We start from the raw sequence: 15,790 nt of genomic DNA on the forward strand, positions 1-15,790 counted from the left end.
TCCATTCTTCAACTGGTCTACAAGGCAAAAAGGTGAAAAAAATACGTTTTCTTAACTTCTTTAAGTTTGTTATATAGGTTGGGTGACAATTTTCTGTAAACCATTGAAAAAAACCTTGGAAACAGTCAGTGTGCAGCAAAATCCTTATCTGATGTCTAAAACCACAATATCGCTTGCTACAGTGAAGTTTTGAAGCTGGTCTTGATCCTGAAAACTATTCTGAGAACAGTGATTTCAAAGTTAAGAGCAGACGAAAAGCCCTCAATAAAGTTCTGTATAAGCATTAACTCACAAATGCAGTGCAGCTCTGTGCATTTCCTAGATTTCTGGAAAAAAAAATAAACGTGTATAAGTGAGAAGTGTTTAGTTACTTTCTTCACATAATATGTCATAAATATGTCACCCTTCTCATTTTACTCGCCCCTCTCTCTCCCCCTCCTTATTTCTTCTCTTTGCTATTTATTTCTATTTTCATCTGCATCTTTGTAACTACTGCTCTATGCTTCTTCTCTGCTCGTTAGCCTCCTTGCGTGTAATTAGATAATAGAAAAATATACACCAAGCTTCAGCAACCTTTTTTTTTTAATCTTTTCAGCATCTATCTTCAACTAAAACTGTCAAACAGGAAAATCTTTGGCTGAAGATAATAATTCATTTTCTATTCAAATTCATGTAAAAGGGTGCACGAGCCAATCCCAGCCGAGTATAAATGAGAACCATTTATACAAAAGGAGCGATCCCCAGAAGGACAAATGCAAGAAGACAGACCAACAAAGTTAGTAACATTCACACTTAAAGGCATTTTAGTCACCAACTAACCTGGAATGCATGTCTCTGTACCTGAGAAACACCCAATGCACACATTGGGGGAAACATGCAAACTCAGGGGATAATTATGCAGTGAGGTGAGAGTGATAACAACTACTTCACCGTACAACCCGTTTTTCCTGAGTCAATTATTTCCTCTTCTCGTTTGTCCTCACTTTGCTGCTCTTATTGAACAAAAACAGACCGAGGGCAGGAGCAGTGAGGAGATGTGCTGCATCCATGTGTGCACATTCCTGTTTACTGTATCCACACATCTGCACAACAGTCTGGTGAATGTGTGTATTTAGACAAATCTCTCCTTGATCCTTTTATTTATACCTTCTGAAGCCAAAGACAGCAGCACATTTTTTCTCCTGAGCTTCTTCTGTCTTTTTCACAGGCTGAGCTCACAAACCAGAGCAAACACCAGCAGGAGATGTGAAGGAGCTTCAGCGGGCACCTCAGAGGTGTGTCAGTCCAACGCTCGTAAGTCAGTTTCCTCACTGAGGTTGATTCAAATGGAAAAATACAATATTTATTGCAACACGCTTTTGTGACGTTGCAGGCACCTGAGGCGGTGAGTGTATTGACCGCAGGCTGAAACAAGCCACCTGATGTCTCCACTGAAACAGACTCACAGGCACCACAAGAGTCCGCTCTGCTCTGACCTCAGGACCCCCTCAGGGTCCATCTCAAGACCTCGAACCATGGCTCGGCATCGTCACACACCTGCCAGTTTAACTCAAAGCACTGGAGCATTACATACAGTATAAAGGCACGAGTCTCACGCATCAACTAGATGAATTACACTCTGAGGTACAGACAGAAGAACTCAGTTTCATGTGTCAGCAAATAGTACGACGACCCATCTGTCAGAGGAAGATCTGTATTCTGTCAACTACGTCAAAACACAAAGACGGGAAAATGTTTTCTCAAACACAAAATATAATAAAAGGTGATTTTTTATTATTGTATTCAATTGTTTAAGCTCATTTAGCAGTTTTTGTCATTTTAGTTCTTTTAGCAATTTTAGCTGTTTGTCATCTAAAAGATATTAGACATTTTGGCTGTTTTAGGTGTTTCAATATTTATAACCATGTTAGTTCTTTTACCTGTTTGTCTGTTTTGCAATTTTAATTCTTTCACTGTCACCATTATTTTGTATTGTTTGGAACATGTTAAAATGCCAATATTGTGTTTAAAGGTTACATTTGTCACCTCAATATGTGAGTCAAAAACCATGTTAAAAACAGATAAATAGGCTTATTTACACATAATGTTGTTAAAGGTACAGTAAAAAGTGGGATAGAGGGCTACACGCAGCATTAGAGCTGTGCATTACAGACCCCTGACAGGACCAATATGTTAAAATAATAACCTACAACTTATACAGCTCCCCCAGAACATTTCTTTCTGAGTAAACAGGTGCTACTGATTTCATCATTGATGAACTGGTGTGGAGGATTCGTGTCTTTTTCAATGACACATAAACCTATCCATGACAAATGTGCTCTTGAACACAGACATTGCATATCCATACATTGAATATATTTAAATACTGCACCGTATGTCAATATCAGCTGTGAATCCGGATGTCAGGTCAGGTATGCTGCAGCATCGAGAAAGCCTCAGGCATATCCTGTGAACTCACGTCGGCTCCTAGCGATCGGAGCTGGTACTGCACACAACTGTGAGTGAATCCCAAACCAATTATAATTTCATTGTATTGAACTTGAAGAAGACAGTCTTCCAATTGAAGCATTAGATTGAATGTGACAATTAAAGTGGGGTTTTGTTTGTATTAGAGCAACGTTGAAAGCATTGAGACATCAACGTTGAAAGCTTGCAGGGTGATGGATTGTATGTGAAAGTACAATTTTAGAAAACAGATGTGAAAAGATGTAAAAAGTTAGAAAAGAAGCATGGGAACTTTCCAGAGCAGCAATACACGAGCCTAAACCTAGTTTAAAAATATCTGTTTGTGACTATTTTTTATTCTTGATTGAATTATTTAAAGACAACTGATATCAATATTACAGGCATTGATGGAGAACATTTTTACATATTTGAAATGGAAAGGACTCAAATAAGCGATGGATGAGAGCTCTCTCTCTCTGTCTCTGTGTCTCTCTCTCTCTCTCTCTCTCTCTCTCTCTCTCTCTCTCTCTCTCTCTCTCTCTCTCTCTCTCTCTCTCTCTCTCTCTCTCTCTCTCTCTCTCTCTCTCTCTCTCTCTCTCTCTCTCTCTCTCTCTCTCTCTCTCTCTCTCTGAGGATAAGCGCGTCCCTTCTCTCCCCTCACCGTGATTGGACGAGGCCACTTCTTAGGAATGGCATCAAACTATTTAAATAGCACTTTGTCCCCCCTTCGGCTTAAAAGGGAGTTTTTTAGCGGTCGATAGCAGAAGTGTCAAGTTTTGAATTAAGGGCACCGCACACGATTTTTTATTTCCTTTTTTCTATGGTGTAACTTTTTTTTTTTTTTTTTTTACTTTCGTATAACCTTCCATCAATCCATGCTCGAGGAATATTGTTGGATTTCTACACATTTTGGGGGATTTTATTATTTTGGATCTGCTGATTTAATTTAGCAGGTGAGTCGTAAATCTATGTTTGCTGCTGCATCATTTATATCGGGTTTTTTTTTATTGAGTTTGAATGCATTGTGTCTGGTATTGACTTGAATGTGATAACTGGTTAGACTGTTGGGTTTTTGTCGTTATTTGCAGCAGGTTGGTGTTTCACCATGAAGCTGACAGGAGTTTTTCTGTTATTCATGCTTTGGACCTGCGACAGTGCCAGAATCGCAGGTGAGTTTATTTAAACAGAATCAATAATGAATTTGAACTTTTTTTTTCTGGAAATTCAATGTATTTTCAGATGAAGGTTTATTGGTACTATAATAAAACAGCTGGGGTGGTTTTAGAATATTAGAAGTGCACAAACATTGAAAACAACTGACAACAAAAAGTTGACTGCTTGTTATTATTCACCCACAGAGAGTCGAGAGGACAACAGCGTGTATGACTTGTTTGAGCTCGTCCGTGTCCCCAGTACCAACCACGGGGTCACCCTTGTGAAAGGAGACGACCCATACAGCCCCGCCTACAAGATCCTCAACCCGGACCTGATCCCCCCGGTCCCCGAGAGCGCCTTTAGGGACCTGATCGACTCCATCCACGCCGAGAGGGGCTTCCTCCTCCTGCTGAACTTTAAGCAGTTCAAACGGACCAGAGGAAGCCTGCTGACCGTGGAGAAGAAGGACGGCTCCGGACCCGTGTTTGAGATCGTCTCCAACGGCAAAGCGAACACCCTGGACATAGTTTTCTCCACCGAGAACAAGCAGCAGGTGGTCTCCATCGAGGATGTGGACCTGGCCACGGGTCACTGGAAGAATATCACCCTGTTCGTGCAGGAGGACCGCGCGCAGCTGTACGCGGGATGCGAGGAGGTGAACAGCGCGGAGCTGGATGCGCCCATTCAAAGCATCCTGACGCAGGAGACTCCTGCAAGCGCCAAGCTCCGGGTGGGCAAGGGAGCCGTGAAGGACAGGTTTATGGTGAGTCATTACAGATGGAAGACTGAGTTTGAATGAGTTTGCTTCCACTTTAAACTTTGACAATTGAATGCGTAATTGTGCCACCATGCGTAAAAACGCACATTCGGACAACGATATTTTTTGCAGTTGCAGTTGCAGTAATCCGCGGGTTTTATTACATGATATGAGCCTAAATAAAACGTGTTTTTTTTGCAGGGGGTCCTACAAAACGTGCGCTTTGTGTTTGGAACAACACTGGATGCCATCCTCCGCAACAAAGGATGCCAAAGCTGTGAGTAATCACAAGCAACACGTCTCCTGTGTTTACTAATCATTCATCTCTCACTTACACTGCCAAGTTATAGCAGGTCCTTATCAAAGAAGTGCACACATGCTTAATTTGCCTACTGATTATAACTTAAGACACTCCCTAAGAAGCTATTTACAATTTGTCACTGAGGAATGCCGGATGGAAATTAATTCGGACTACAGCAGTCTCAAAGTTTGTTTTCTTGACTGTGCACTCTCAGCTTTTCAGAATAATTTATACTGGTGTGTGATGTTTGACATATGATACAGACACCACAATTTAATATCAAATGACGAATGAAAATAAATGCAATTCCATCAGTGTTTATCAAAAGCATTATTTCTCCTGCAGCAATTACAACTGACACCATGATCCTCAAGAACCTGAACGGCTCCTCTGCCATCAGAACAGAGTACACAGGACATAAGACAAAAGGTAAATACAATTACTCCCTTACACAGACACTTTTTATGACTGTAAAATAGCATAATATGTTTTACTTGTGTTTGATCTGTCGTGGCTCAATGAGCAAAGACTAACAAATGAAATATGAAGTATATGAATAATCAATGTGGTTTATGTTTGTTGTTGGGTTTTCTTTCATCTGAAGATCTGCAGATGGTCTGTGGCTTCTCCTGCGAGGATCTGGTCAGCATGTTTAAAGAACTGAAGGGTCTTGGTGTTGTGGTCAAAGAGCTGTCCAACGAGCTTCGCCAACTGGTAAGAAGAAAATCATAATTCCCATCTGCCTGTGGTATTCCTTTCTAGCTGCTTTTGTATGTGTGTCTGTAAGTTTTCGGTGTTTTGTCGAGCTGCACCAAGTACAAACAGCAGTTTCTAACGTAAGAGACAGGGTAACACTGAAAAAAAGGTTTAATTTTACCGATCAGAAAAATTACGAAAGTCAATAACAAACATTATTTTAATCCTTGCATTCTTTTGTTTCCTCTAGACGGATGAGAACAAGCTGATTAACAACCGCATTGGCATTCATAGCGGTGTCTGCATCCACAACGGAATTGTGCGCAAGAACAGAGACGAGTGGACTGTGGACGACTGCACTGAGTGCACTTGTCAGGTGAGGTGTTTAACCTGATCTCATCAGTGTCTATTGTGACCTACGTGTTTAATCACACATGCAGGGGGGACACACTCGATGGTCTGACTTGTCTTTGCACTTCTGTATAAAGACCATCAACACTTGTACGCACACACTTAACCACCACTCCACTGGTCTGGTCAGTAATTGCAAGTGTGACGGCTTGGCAGACAGCCAACGCCTTTACTGGTCTAATGATAAGTCTGTTGTCAGAGGTTCAACTTGAGTGTGGCCTTGAGGGCATCATCTGGGCTTTAAGTGATCCATTGCCCATAATTAAAAACAAGACATTGGCTCTGACAAGTGGAAAGAAGAGATTCGTTCAAATGCTTAATGCTTGCTGTATTCACCGATTTCCTCTTCTACTGATACACACTTGTTATACCCGTTTACTTTTTCTTCCCCGTCAGTGACGAGATCCAGGAGGGAGAAGATTAGCATGTGTAGTTGGAGGCAGTTGTTATGCCTGAGTCATTCACAATGCACCCACACAGGTTGTGCTGGCAGCCTGACTTGACTTGTTTAGGGCTCAGTGCCCAGTCCAGCTCCATGGAGGAACCCACATCAATTATTAGGACTTTGGTCTTGTCTCTCAACCCCCTCACCCAGTGAGCAGGTGGTTGTCTGCAGGGGTCTTCATTCTGAGCCAGGCCTCAGTTTGTTGGTTTGTTTGTTTTATTTCAGCTTTTCCGGCATTGTAAATCTGCACAAACTCACATGCTGACCAGGGGATGTAATGAGTTGGTTGCACGGACTTGAATACAAAATCATCATATAGCACGCACTAATCTAAATTGGTTTACACAACTATTAACTCCACATTACTTTAATCCTTTTGTCATGTGGCAGCATCTGGAATGGATTTGGAAGAAAATTACTAAACGTGTGGTTGACATTCATATATTGCTCTCATGTCTAATCATAAATCTGATTTGTGTGCAGAATTCTGCTACCGTTTGCCGCAAGATCTCCTGCCCCCTCATTCCCTGTGCTAATGCTACTGTCCCTGATGGAGAGTGCTGTCCTCGCTGTGGAACACGTAAGCATTTTTTTTTTTTTTTTTTTATCCAACACATATTTTTACAACCTGCATAGCTATTGAAGCACATGGGGTGATTACGGCAATGTAAAGCTTGCACCATAAATGTCACAAATAGCCCCCATAAGCTGGAATGTTTACATTTCAACTAACAGACAGGGCATTCATGTAGTGTCCTGTTCACTGAGAGAGCCGTTTCTGTTTTATTTGCCTTATAAAATAAAAAAGCCACAAATATTTCCCCCTGATGTGAAGGTTTCTATTCAACAGAAAGCATGCTAATTTTAAAGATGATTTAACTGTAATAACATCAGAGGAAATGAAAGGGTGCTTATGCGTTTGGAACATTGGTGCTTTGTGTTGAAACATCCCTGAATATTCAAGTTGAAACGGCTGTAATTTGGCAAATTGGTGAAAGACAGATGGAAAATCCCATCTTTTACATGTGAGGAAGTGACATGTTCTGCATACCTAAGCACTCCTGGCTGAAAGGCCTCCCTCAAACCTAAATAAACATGGGCTCCTGCGTTCATCCTGCATCCAGCCACTTGTTGAAGTCATTACACATCCAGCGCAATGTTTGCAAAATCTGTTTCCTCTTTAGAAAAACACAAGCCAATGGGGCATCCCTCTACATTCTGAAAACACTGGGTCTTTCTGTTTCTCCAGCTTCTCTCAGAGCGTCAGGCCTCTGACTTTGCACTCAACAGAAGGCCTTCTCTGTGTCTAAGTCCCAGTTAAATCCACACCATTAGCCCTCGGCTTTTAGAGTTTTCCCTCCTCATTTAGGGTTCAGGGTGTTTGTGAGGGGGTGCTGCCACACTGGAATACCTCTTTTATTGTCTCCCTTTTCCCCTCTTTCTCATATTCTCTCCCTCTCCCTCCTGCTCAGCGAGCGACTATGCAGAGGACGGCTGGTCGCCGTGGTCTGAATGGACCCATTGTTCCGTGTCGTGTGGGCGGGGCATCCAGCAGCGTGGGCGCTCTTGCGACCGTATCAATAACAACTGCGAGGGCACCTCTGTGCAGACTCGCGATTGCTACCTCCAGGAGTGTGACAAGCGCTGTGAGTTTACTCAACATGTCCATTAACGCTGCACAAATAACAGGCACATCGTGTTTAATAGTAAAATTCCGTTGAGTTCAGTAATCTAGCTTGTTTACCATAGTCTCTGAGATGTAATTTGTTATGGGTGGGGGGGGGGGGGGGGGGGGGGGTAATATTATGCTGCAGTGGTCCTCTCTTTGCTTTCTCTTATGTGACCTTTAACCTTTTTCCTGGATCCTCAGTCAAGCAGGATGGCAGCTGGAGCCACTGGTCACCCTGGTCATCCTGCTCAGTCACCTGTGGAGCTGGAGTCATCACCCGGATCCGCCTCTGCAACTCCCCCACCCCCCAGCTGGGTGGCAAGGACTGTGAGGGAGAGGGCCGCCAAACTGAGAAATGTCAGATGTCTCCGTGTCCCAGTAAGTCTAATGTGCCCTGCACATACTGCTTTTTTCATCATTATCCACAGGAAAGTTAGAAATAATCCCTAAAATATCTCATTTTCTTAATCAGTAAATGGCAACTGGGGACCCTGGTCTCCCTGGGATACCTGCACTACTACCTGCGGAGGTGGTGTCCAGACTCGTAAACGTGTATGCAATGACCCTGCGCCCAAGTACGGGGGAAAAGAGTGTGTTGGTGATGCCAAAGGCACCCAGATGTGCAACAAGAAAGCCTGCCCCATTGGTGAGTCACGTTAATCACTTGCAGAGTTTCTCCATGATTCAATTATCTTTAATAGAAGTATTTACCACATTTTTTATTTTTTGGCAGCAGGTAAATTTAAAAGCAAAATGAGATCATTACAGGAAAAGAACTTTAAAAAAAAGGAGTAAACTCAGAATGGTCTTGATTGTGAAACTGCATTGTTGTTGACAGATGGGTGCTTGTCCAACCCCTGCTTTGCTGGAGCGAAATGCATCAGTCTCCCTGATGGTTCCTGGAAATGTGGAAAATGTCCTGTTGGCTACTCCGGCAACGGCATCAAATGTAAAGATGTTGATGAGGTAGAAAATATTTCTTTTATTTCTTTGTAACATTCATGGATTCATGCCTACTCCAACGCCTACCAAATGCCACAATAACTGATTTCTGCTGTTGTGTTTTTTTTATTTATTTTTTTATTCATATGAAAGTGCAAGGAAGTTCCAAATGCTTGCTTTGAGTTTAATGGCGTGCATCGCTGCGAGAACACAGACCCTGGATACAACTGTTTGCCGTGTCCTCCTCGGTACTCGGGAGCCCAGCCATTTGGCCGCGGTGTGGAACAGGCTGCTGCAAACAAACAGGCAAGTACAGTTCAGAAAAAAACAACAACAAAAACTTCAAAACAAACAGAGAAAGATTTGAGTTGATAAAGTAGCACTAACGGAAAAGAAATGTGTAGGTTATAGCTATTCTTGTTTCTCCAGGGCAGACTCATGCTTGTTCATTGTGGTGAATGTCAGTGTTTCCAAGTTACTTGCTATGAATTTGGCCGACGTGCACCAGTGTGATCACTACTCATCCTCTCATTTTTTGATATGCAGGTGTGCACGCCCCGTAATCCTTGCCTTGATGGAAGCCATGACTGCAACAAAAATGCTCGCTGCAACTACCTTGGACACTTTGCTGATCCCATGTATCGCTGCGAGTGCAAGCCTGGCTATGCGGGCAATGGGCACATCTGTGGAGAGGACACAGATCTGGACGGATGGCCCAACTCTGACTTGGTTTGTGTGGAAAATGCCACCTACCACTGCAAAAAGGTGTGTAGTAATGAAGCTGCAAGGCTCTGAGAAATCACATTTTTACAATGATATAATAAATTATTTTGGATATTTGTGATTTTTTTTTCAATGTTCTCCTTGTTTGTTTGTTTTTCAGGATAACTGCCCCAATCTTCCTAATTCAGGGCAAGAAGATTATGACAAAGATGGCATTGGGGATGCTTGTGACAATGACGATGACAATGATGGCATTCCTGATGACAGGGTAAGTAGAAATTCACACATAGCATATAACTGGTTGTAAGGCGTCTGTATAGATCCTATGAAATTGTGATTCCTGCATTCATCAGTCATGCGGTGTGATAAATGTGAAAGGAAAGAAGCAGAGAGCGCTCAGCAGGAAGGCAAATGTTTCTTTCTGGCTTGAGCCAAAACCCCAAATTCCATCACTGAAGTGCAGCTCTGAATGAGCTTCTCTGTATGCAGCTAATCCCAACATTAGATCTCGGGACAGGCCCCAAAAATGCGATGGTTTTTCAACCCTGCATCACTCGCTCGTTGTGAATAATGGAGTGCAAACCATAAATGACAAGCAGTGCACCTGAAGACTGATCACCCACTCTTTGTGTCTTTGAAACAGGACAACTGTCCATTTGTGTACAATCCAAGGCAGTATGACTACGACCGCGATGATGTGGGTGACCGCTGTGATAACTGCCCATACAACAGCAACCCAGACCAGACAGACACGGACAACAATGGTGAAGGAGATGCCTGTGCTGTGGACATCGATGGAGATGGTAATAAAGTTACAAAAACAATTAAAAAATTCATTTTGAATTTAACATCTGTCTGAGATTGTACCATTCTTGTAGCTTTGCCACAACATTAAAGTATCCATCCCCAATACTAGAAGGGATTTTAAAAAATACTCTTTATGAACCTAACTGTGGTTGGTGTGATTATTGCTGATCAAGATGAATATGCGCATAAATGTGCAAATCAAGTAATCTGGAAAAACGTTTTTTTGTGCCGTCTTTACTTCAAGATCTGATTGTACATTTTTTTTTTTTTTTATTAGTTTCAGTCCTTTTAATACCATTGGATCTTAATATGTAAAACAAGCTTTTGAGACATTGATAGCCTGACATTTGTTTTCCCAAGATTTTCATATGGTATCTCGCGATTCGTCCTCCAGGCATTCTCAATGAAAAAGACAACTGTCCATACGTGTACAACGTTGACCAGAGAGACACGGATCTCGACGGAGTTGGAGACATGTGCGATAACTGCCCTCTGGAACATAATCCTGATCAGGTGTGGACACACACCCATACACACACTTTTGCCCTTTTCTGTTTCACAGCATATATCTTTCTTTCAATTGAGAGGGAGCCCCAGCGATTAGTCCTATGTAGCTGTATAAGCTTTATTACGCCCTGTAATGGTAGAGATAATCCTGTCGGCAGTTCAGGGGCGCATCAGTTTAATAAGGCGTGGTGGGGGACTCTGAGTTTTTTCAATGGCCCATTGATGTTAGCGGACTACTGTGAGGCCCGAGGCTGGATATTAGTGAGGAATGGACTCGCCCTGGGGTATGTGCCCTGCCCTGTCAGCGCAGCACAGGCCTGCTCAGTCCACCTGTGCCATGCTACACTGAGAAATAGGAATGTGTTGAATAACGGGAATCAGGAGAAGGATCGGGGGAAGAAGGGAGGCATCGAAGTCTGAACTGATGTGGTTTTGTAAAGACTGAATTGTTCACTGCAAGCCTAGAGGGGCTTGCCCAGGCATGGATGCAGTGCAGCTGTGTTGTTTATCGGTCCAAAGAGAACAAAAAGTGCACACAAATGCAGCTTTCAAACATTGTGCTTAGTGAGACAGAAGATTTTTTTTATTTTATTTTTTTTTTAAATCTCGCATACCATTCAACTGGTCTTTCTCAGTGCCATGATTTTACTTAACACTGCTTGCTGTGCTCAAAAACCAAAATGAGTAGGAAGGACAGTGTTCTTGGGGAATGATGTTGGCCAATGGAGCTTGGCGGCTTTTCTGAATGTGATTGCAGCCTAAAGGTCCGTATAGAAAGCAGGGGGATTGGAGATTTAAAAAAGAAAAGAAAAGAAGAAGAGCAGCACAAATCAGAGTTGTGAAAAAGAGTTAACATTATTGTGACCTATGTTAATATGCTCAAGCTTATTGAGCCGTGCTGCTTCATATCAAGTGCTAACCCTGATTCCTAAACGTCTGCAGCTGGATTCAGACGATGACCGTGTAGGCGACAAGTGCGACAGCAACCAGGACATTGACGAGGACGGCCACCAGAACAACCTGGACAACTGCCCGTACATTCCCAACGCCAACCAAGCCGACCATGACAAAGATGGCAAGGGAGACGCCTGTGACCATGACGACGACAACGATGGCATCCCCGATGACAAAGACAACTGCAGACTGGCCTTTAACCCTGACCAGCTGGACTCTGATGGTGAGAAAGCCTGGCCATGACATAACTCTTCTCAAGTAACGTTGTCAGTATTGTTATTATTGGTTCATATTCAATGTATATTTTGCAGGTGATGGGCGTGGAGATGCTTGCAAAGACGATTTTGATCAGGACCAAGTGCCTGACATCTATGACGTGTGTCCTGAGAACTTTGACATCAGTCAGACAGATTTCCGCAAGTTCCAAATGGTTCCTCTGGATCCAAAAGGCACCTCTCAGATTGATCCTAACTGGGTTGTTCGGCATCAGGGCAAAGAACTGGTCCAAACAGTCAACTGTGACCCTGGTATTGCTGTTGGTGAGTATTAAACAATAGCGTGCTGTGCCTGTGTGCTAGAACTTTCCACAAGAATATGTTATTAATATCCTCTCTTGGCACTTCATCAAAGTAAAAAAAAAATTCTTCATCAGGTTACCATGAGTTCAATGCAGTGGATTTCAGCGGGACTTTCTTCATCAACACTGAAAGGGACGATGACTATGCTGGATTTGTGTTTGGATACCAGTCGAGCTCCAGGTTTTATGTCGTCATGTGGAAACAGATCACACAAACCTACTGGTCAAACAAACCCACCAAAGCCCAGGGCTACTCTGGCCTGTCCATTAAAGTGGTCAACTCCACCACCGGACCTGGCGAGCACCTCAGAAATGCACTGTGGCACACGGGCAACACTCCTGGACAGGTATGACGGCTTTACCTGCTTCAGTTGGTGATCTCAACGTGTGATTCCAGATGAAAACATCACATTAACGTGCAATTCTTTTATTTCTTCACGATTTAGGTCCGCACCCTCTGGCACGACCCTAAGAATGTTGGATGGAAGGATTTCACTGCTTACAGGTGGCATCTGATTCACAGGCCAAGAACAGGACTTATTCGGTAGGTATTATATAATGAGGAAAACCCACAGATGTTGCAATGTGAAGCTGATTTGACATTTATTTCTACAGAGTTGTGATGTATGAGGGGAAGAAGATCATGGCAGACTCTGGTACCATGTATGATAAGACATATGCTGGAGGAAGGCTAGGTCTTTTTGTTTTCTCTCAAGAGATGGTTTACTTCTCAGACCTCAAGTATGAATGCAGAGGTAAGTCTTTATTTAAAATTAATTGATAAGTGCTTGCTTCTTTTTGTTTTCATACTTATGTAATAAGAGTAATAATTCTAATTCCTTACAATATCTTTCTCTCTTAACAGACATTTAATGCTTGGCATTGGAAGCTCTGAGGAATGCACCTTTTTTGTATAAAGTATGAACTTATATACTCTCATGCAAAGTCCAGGGACTGATTTATCTCTGCAACGCTTTCTTCTGTGGCACGCACACTCGCACTCGAACAGTGCGAAGGGCTTGTGCTCAGCCTCAGAGTGACTTGAAGCTGGTTTTGGTCCAGATGACCAATCAGCTGTGCCTTCCAGCTGAGGATCAGAGATCCACCCTTAGCATCCCTGAGAGCAGGTTGAGCTGGTCAACAGGAAAAAAAAAAAGGCCCTTTAGTTTGACCGGTAGGACATCAAGAACTTTCTCTCCCAACCCAGCCTGCTTTCATGCTCTCTGAAAGACCTCATTCATCTCTGCGTGGGACGGCACTTCATAGAAAACTATGCACTTCCAAGCCTTTACATCTCTCTCAGCTTTTCTTTTAAACTGTCACTTCTTCAGCCTGTGTGCCTTTCTACCGTTCTTTCTGGATGGACATCCCAAAGATAAAACTGAGCACTCCCTTTGCTTTTGCAGAACTGATCAGGATATAGAATCTGAATGATACAAGCTATGAGGACTGAAAGGATAAAGACAGCAATAACACTTCTTTTTCGTTATTGTAACTTTTGGACTTAAAACATAAGGAAACTGTCGAAAGTGCTGCAAGTGAGAAATACCAGGGAGCGTGGTGTTGTGGGTGTTCGTGTTCATGCATGTGCTGTGTGTGGAATACTAGCCATTAATGAAATAAGAAAGGTTTTTGTTAACTGATCTACCTAAGAATCTCTGATCAAGAAGAACTGTGGAGACGAGGAAGGACAACATTACATTTTTTTGTTGTTGTTTTTACATACGAGGTCTTACTGATTTCATCTGGTATAATTTAAATAACTCAGGATTAAAAGTTTCAATTATCAAATTTTAAACCAGATAGAAGAATACATGTGAATAACTCAAATAAGAATGCTGGAGCTTGTGCAAAACCCATAACAACTTCCCCATTTGGCATCACAAACCGAGCCATAGAGAAATATCTCCATCATCTTCAGAAAATTTCTAGATGAAATTGTGTAAATGCGTGTAATTTATTGACTCTTGTCTACAATGTAGGCAATCAACAAAATTTTAATCTACTCTCAAATTACAGGATCTGCATCACAGTGACAAAAAATGCTTTTCAAAGACAAGAAGCTTCTCTTGTCATTTTCTTTTATCATCTCCTATTGTACAAAGAAAATGAGGTATTCTTCAGATATGGTGTTTATGAAGTGTAATACTTGTGTAATGCTTTTTCTTCAGAGAGATGAAAAACAAAGGAAATCTATAATGTACAATTGTTACCTCATTGCTGTTGTAATATCTGATTAAACACAAAAAAACACAACCTAATTACTTTTTTTCATATTCTTTGAAATGACGGACATCATAGAGCTACTGTAGCATGAGCTGTAAATAATAAGTTTCACATTTACAAACCGTAAACAGCAGAGCTCCCGTTCTCCTGATCTACTCCAGTGAAAATGACAATACAATGGGAGATTTCTTTTTTATATATATATAATTTTTTGATTTATCATGTATGTCCATTGCGAGTTTTAGCAGATAAATTATTGTTCTGTTGGTCTTAGCTGTTTGTGAGAGGTTGATTTGTGTGTGAGTGTGTGTGTAGATAATTGCTATTTAAATAATTTATCAGGATTTGTTGCCTTACAAAAGGCCACATGTCCGTCTGTATAAACGGTTTGCACACTGACGTGAGGATGTTCTGTTCTTTATCATTTTTACTTTGTTTTTGTTATTGTGTATCAATGTTACTGTTATTTTTGTACAATTAGTTTTGCTTGCCTGTAAACATTTTCTTAGTTGTACAAAGCAAAATGCGACTATTTTGTTACATACTTAAAGACAATAAATAGTTGTTAAAATACACTCCATTGTCTCTATTTTTGTTTTTTTCTGGAGCTCCTCCAAGAGCTTGTTTAGATGTGGTGGGAATACAGCTGTGATTTACATTATACAACAATTTGTGGATGACTCAGAGCAGACCCACTGTGGGCTCCTTTCCCACTGGAATAAATCACAAAGGCGAGCAGATTTAATCATTTCTGCTGCAGATTCAATGCTCAACTCAAATACAGTCAAAGTCAAAATGATGGCCCACTTCCCCTCAAGTTCAGACGGACTTATACCTTCAGGCTTTTCTTTCTGCACGGAGGCAAACATCATCTCTGTGATGAAGGTCACATGAGGAATCTAACAAGGATGTCTGCTCTTCACCTTGAGCTCCGTGACCTTTTTGAGTTCTGCAAATATTAGATTGACATAAACCTTGACATTGAGTGGCAGATAACACAGACAAAACACATATAAAATATAAAACTTTTCCAAAACTACTCTCACACAGTCAGAACAAAGTCTGAACCGCAAACCACTTGAAAATAGGCAGATTTATTGACAAGTTTTTTCCATGAGCCCTTTTTTGAAGATCTACAAGAATTGAATTCTTCCCATTTCTGTCTGTGTCTTTGG

General features: G+C 41.8%; 1 protein-coding gene across 2 annotated transcripts; it reads left to right on the forward strand.

Moving 5' to 3' along the window:
- Nucleotides 1-3,204: 3,204 nt before the first annotated feature.
- thbs1b (thrombospondin 1b) lies at nt 3,205-15,190 on the forward strand. Of its 2 annotated transcripts, none has more exons than XM_080514405.1 (23): nt 3,205-3,398; nt 3,534-3,614; nt 3,804-4,363; nt 4,559-4,634; nt 5,004-5,087; nt 5,263-5,372; nt 5,605-5,730; nt 6,694-6,790; nt 7,683-7,856; nt 8,081-8,257; nt 8,352-8,525; nt 8,718-8,845; nt 8,975-9,127; nt 9,368-9,586; nt 9,705-9,812; nt 10,188-10,347; nt 10,746-10,864; nt 11,801-12,035; nt 12,124-12,351; nt 12,465-12,736; nt 12,836-12,933; nt 13,005-13,144; nt 13,255-15,190. In XM_080514405.1, exons 2-23 carry the CDS (start codon nt 3,551-3,553, stop codon nt 13,260-13,262), a joined length of 3,510 nt encoding a protein of 1,169 aa, XP_080370531.1. In that variant the 5' UTR covers nt 3,205-3,398; nt 3,534-3,550; the 3' UTR covers nt 13,263-15,190. The 2 variants fall into 2 exon arrangements, with proteins under 2 accessions (XP_080370531.1, XP_080370532.1); XM_080514406.1 differs by having other exon boundaries at nt 3,537-3,614.
- Nucleotides 15,191-15,790: the final 600 nt, after the last annotated feature.

This window comes from Blennius ocellaris, assembly GCF_963422515.1.
Source record: "Blennius ocellaris genome assembly, chromosome: 18".
Taxonomy (NCBI): domain Eukaryota; kingdom Metazoa; phylum Chordata; class Actinopteri; order Blenniiformes; family Blenniidae; genus Blennius; species Blennius ocellaris.